This window comes from Pollachius pollachius (assembly GCF_949987615.1).
Source record: "Pollachius pollachius genome assembly, chromosome: 1".
Classification (NCBI taxonomy): domain Eukaryota; kingdom Metazoa; phylum Chordata; class Actinopteri; order Gadiformes; family Gadidae; genus Pollachius; species Pollachius pollachius.
In genome coordinates, this window is record NC_136934.1 from 1192110 (window position 1) to 1197109 (window position 5000).

The 5000-nt window shown below is 46.1% G+C and overlaps 1 protein-coding gene across 1 annotated transcript in view; it reads left to right on the forward strand.

The window, feature by feature from the left end:
* The window catches only part of aifm3 (AIF family member 3), a gene marked incomplete at both ends in the record, with an annotated part of 19637 nt that overhangs the window by 2307 nt on the left and 12330 nt on the right, over positions 1-5000 (forward strand). The window contains 3 exons of the mRNA XM_079751603.1: positions 444-657; positions 3534-3643; positions 4436-4545. Of these exons, the coding sequence (XP_079607729.1) occupies positions 444-657; positions 3534-3643; positions 4436-4545 (434 nt within the window). The remainder of the gene's footprint in view (positions 1-443; positions 658-3533; positions 3644-4435; positions 4546-5000) is intronic.

A 5000-nucleotide genomic window follows, 5' to 3' on the forward strand; every position in this document is an offset into this window, starting at 1 on the left:
GTCTGTAGAGGGTGGAGGTAGAGGGTGGAAGTGGAGATGTCCCTCCTGTCTGTAGAGGGTGGAGGTGGAGCTGTCCCTCTGTCTGTAGAGGGTGGAGGTGGAGCTGTCCCTCTGTCTGTAGAGGGTGGAGGTGGAGGTAGAGGGTGGAGGTGGAGCTTTCCATCCTGTCTGTAGAGGGTGGAGGTGGAGCTGTCCCTCTGTCTGTAGAGGGTGGAGGTGGAGCTGTCCCTCCTGTCTGTAGAGGGTGGAGGGTGGAGGTGGAGGTAGAGGGTGGAGGTGGAGCTGTCCATCCTGTCTGTAGAGGGTGGAGGTGGAGCTGTCCCTCTGTCTGTAGAGGGTGGAGGTGGAGGTAGAGGGTGGAGGTGGAGCTGTCCATCCTGTCTGTAGAGGGTGGAGGTGGAGCTGTCCCTCTGTCTGTAGGGTGACGGTGTTGTGCTCCCCAGTGGAGGTGAAGGTGGAGCTGTCCCTCCTGGAGAAGGAGAGGGAGGTGGACGGCCTGTCCCCCAACGGCAAGGCCAGCCCCCTGGGAGACCGCCGGCCCAACGGGGCCCTGGGGCACTGCTCCGACGAGGAGGCCTTGCCCCCACGCCTCTACTCCAAACCCCGCGACTACGTGGAGGCCACCATCTGCCACGTCAAGGACCTGGAGAACGGACAGTAGGGCTGATCAATAATCAATAACCATCATATGATCAATAACCGTAATATAGTCAAGGACCTGGAGAACGGACAGTAGGGCTGATCAATAATCAATAACCATCATATGATCAATAACCGTAATATAGTCAAGGACCTGGAGAACGGACAGTAGGGCTGATCAATAATCAATAACCATCATATGATCAATAACCGTAATATAGTCAAGGACCTGGAGAACGGACAGTAGGGCTGATCAATAATCAATAACCATCATATGATCAATAACCGTAATATAGTCAAGGACCTGGAGAACGGACAGTAGGGCTGATCAATAATCAATGACCATCATATGATCAATAACCGTAATATAGTCAAGGACCTGGAGAACGGACAGTAGGGCTGATCAATAATCAATAACCATCATATAGTCAAGGACCTGGAGAACGGACAGTAGGGCTGATCAATAATCAATAACCATCATATGATCAATAACCGTAATATAGTCAAGGACCTGGAGAACGGACAGTAGGGCTGATCAATAATCAATAACCATCATATGATCAAGGACCTGGAGAACGGACAGTAGGGCTGATCAATAATCAATAACCATCATATGATCAAGGACCTGGAGAACGGACAGTAGGGCTGATCAATAATCAATAACCATCATATGATTAATAAACGTAATATAGTCAAGGACCTGGAGAACGGGCAGTAGGGCTGATCAATAATCAATAACCATCATATGATCAAGGACCTGGAGAACGGACAGTAGGGCTGATCAGTAATCAATAACCATCATATGATCAATAACCATAATATAGTCAAGGACCTGGAGAACGGACAGTAGGGCTGATCAATAATCAATAACCATCATATGATCAAGGACCTGAAGAACGGACAGTAGGGCTGATCAATACTCAATAACCATCATATGATTAATAACCGTAATATAGTCAAGGACCTGGAGAACGGACAGTAGGGCTGATCAATAATCAATAACCATCATATGATCAAGGACCTGAAGAACGGACAGTAGGGCTGATCAATAATCAATAACCATCATATGATTAATAACCGTAATATAGTCAAGGACCTGGAGAACGGACAGTTGGGCTGATCATTAATCAATAACCTTCATATAGTCAAGGACCTGGAGAACGGACAGTAGGGCTGATCAATAATCAATGACCATCATATGATCAATAACCGTAATATAGTCAAGGACCTGGAGAACGGACAGTAGGGCTGATCAATAATCAATAACCATCATATGATCAATAACCGTAATATAGTCAAGGACCTGGAGAACGGACAGTAGGGCTGATCAACAATCAATAACCATCATATAGTCAAGGACCTTGAGAACGGACAGTAGGGCTGATCAATAATCAATAACCATCATATGATCAATAACCATAATATAGTCAAGGACCTGGAGAACGGGCAGTAGGGCTGATCAATAATCAATAACCATCATATGATCAAGGACCTGGAGAACGGACAGTAGGGCTGATCAGTAATCAATAACCATCATATGATCAATAACCATAATATAGTCAAGGACCTGGAGAACGGACAGTAGGGCTGATCAATAATCAATAACCATCATATGATCAAGGACCTGGAGAACGGACAGTAGGGCTGATCAATAATCAATAACCATCATATGATCAATAACCGTAATATAGTCAAGGACCTGGAGAACGGACAGTAGGGCTGATCATTAATCAATAACCTTCATATAGTCAAGGACCTGGAGAACGGACAGTAGGGCTGATCATTAATCAATAACCATCATATAGTCAAGGACCTGGAGAACGGACAGTAGGGCTGATCAATAATCAATAACCATCATATGATCAATAACCATAATATAGTCAAGGACCTGGAGAACGGACAGTAGGGCTGATCAATAATCAATAACCATCATATAGTCAAGGACCTGGAGAACGGACAGTAGGGCTGATCAATAATCAATAACCATCATATGATCAATAACCATAATATAGTCAAGGACCTGGAGAACGGACAGTAGGGCTGATCAATAATCAATAACCATCATATGATCAAGGACCTGGAGAACGGACAGTAGGGCTGATCAATAATCAATAACCATCATGTGATCAATAACCGTGATATAGTCAAGGACCTGGAGAACGGACAGTAGGGCTGATCAATAATCAATAACCATCATATAGTCAAGGACCTGGAGAACGGACAGTAGGGCTGATCAATAATCAATAACCATCATATGATCAATAACCATAATAAAATAAAGGACCAGGAGAACGGACGGTATCAATAATTTAACCAATAACCATGATATTGTTGTGTGTGTCATGTTTCATGTGTTGTGTGTTTTGTCGTGTTGTGTGTTGTGTGTCGTGTTGTGCGTTGTGTGTTGTGTGTCTTGTCGTGGGTTGTGTGTCGTGTTGTGTGTTGTGCGTTTTGTGTTGTGTGACTTGTCGTGTGTTGTGTCATGTGTTGTGTGTTTTGTCGTGTGTCTTGTTGTGCGTTGTGTGTTGTGTGTCTTGTTGTGCGTTGTGTGTCGTCTGTCGTGTTGTGCGTTGTGTGTCTTGTCGTGTGTCGTGTGTTGTGTGTTGTGCGTTGTGTGTCGTGTGTTGTGTGTTGTGTGTCTTGTGTGTCGTGTGTTGTGCGTTGTGTGCCGTGTGTCGTGTGGTGTGTTGTGCGTTGTGTGTCGTGTGCCGTGTGGTGTGTTGTGCGTTGTGTGTCGTGTGTTGTGTTGTGCGTTGTGTGTCTTGTTGTGTGTCGTGTGTTGTGCGTTGTGTGCCGTGTGTCGTGTGGTGTGTTGTGCGTTGTGTGCCGTGTGTCGTGTGGTGTGTTGTGCGTTGTGTGTCGTGTGTGTTGTGCGTTGTGTGCGTGCGTGGCAGGATGCGTGAGGTGGACCTGGGCAGCGGCAGGGCTCTGCTCATCAAGGAACACGGAGAGTTCTCCGCCATCGCACACAAGTGTCCTCACTACGGAGCACCGCTGGTCAAAGGTACGGCCTCCAGGAGCTTCTGTATGAGAACAGTATTATTAAAGATACTTTAACATCTAAGAGCTTCTATATGAGAACAGTATTATTAAAGATACTTTAACATCCAGGAGCTTCTGTGTGAGAACAGTATTATTAAAGATACTTTAACATCTAAGAGCTTCTAAATGAGAACAGTATTAGTAAAGCTACTTTAAGATCCAGGAGCTTCTATATGATAACAGTATTATTAAAGATACTTTAACATCTAAGAGCTTCTATATGATAACAGTATTATTAAAGATACTTTAAGATCTAAAAGCTTTTATATGATAACAGTATTATTAAAGATACTTTAAGATCTAAGAGCTTCTATATGATAACAGTATTATAAAAGATACTTTAAGATCTAAAAGCTTTTATATGATAACAGTATTATTAAAGATACTTTAAGATTTAACGGCTGTCATATAGATACTAGTATTATTAAAGATACTTTAAGATTCAACAGCTGTCATATAGATACTAGTATACACTTCTCATCATGGATAAATGTAGGGAGGGAGGGAGAGGAAGGGGATGTTTATTAGTTTAGTTTAGTTTGAACCCCCCGTTGGAGCCTCACCTCCGGCTCCTTTAAGCGGAGGTCCCTGAGTGGCTGCTCCCCAGAGCTGTGAGGTCCTGATTGGTCGGTTCCCCAGAGCTGTGAGGTCCCTGAGTGGCTGCTCCCCAGAGCTGTGAGGTCCTGATTGGTCGGTTCCCCAGAGCTGTGAGGCCCTGATTGGTCGGGTGCTGATTTTGTTTCCTGGTGTGCAGGTGTGCTGTCTAAAGGCCACATCCGCTGCCCGTGGCACGGGGCCTGCTTCAACATCGCCAGCGGGGAGCTGGAGGACTTCCCGGGCCTGGACAGCCTGGCCACCTTTCAGGTGCGTCTGCTGAGGGCTGGCTCTGACTCTCTGGCTCTCTGACCCTCTGACCCTCTGACCCTCTGACTCTCTGACTCTCTGACCCTCTGACTCTCTGGCTCTCTGACTCTCTGGCTCTCTGGCTCTCTGACTCTCTGACTCTCTGACTCTCTGACTCTCTGGCTCTGACTCTCTGGCTCTCTGACCCTCTGACCCTCTGACTCTCTGGCTCTCTGACTCTCTGACCCTCTGACTCTCTGGCTCTCTGACTCTCTGGCTCTGACTCTCTGACCCTCTGACTCTCTGACTTTCTGACTCTCTGACCCTCTGACTCTCTGACCCTCTGACTCTCTGACTCTCTGACCCTCTGACTCTCTGACTCTCTGGCTCTCTGACTCTCTGGCTCTGACTCTCTGACTCTCTGACCCTCTGACTCTCTGACTCTCTGGCTCTCTGACTCTCTGACTCTCTGGCTC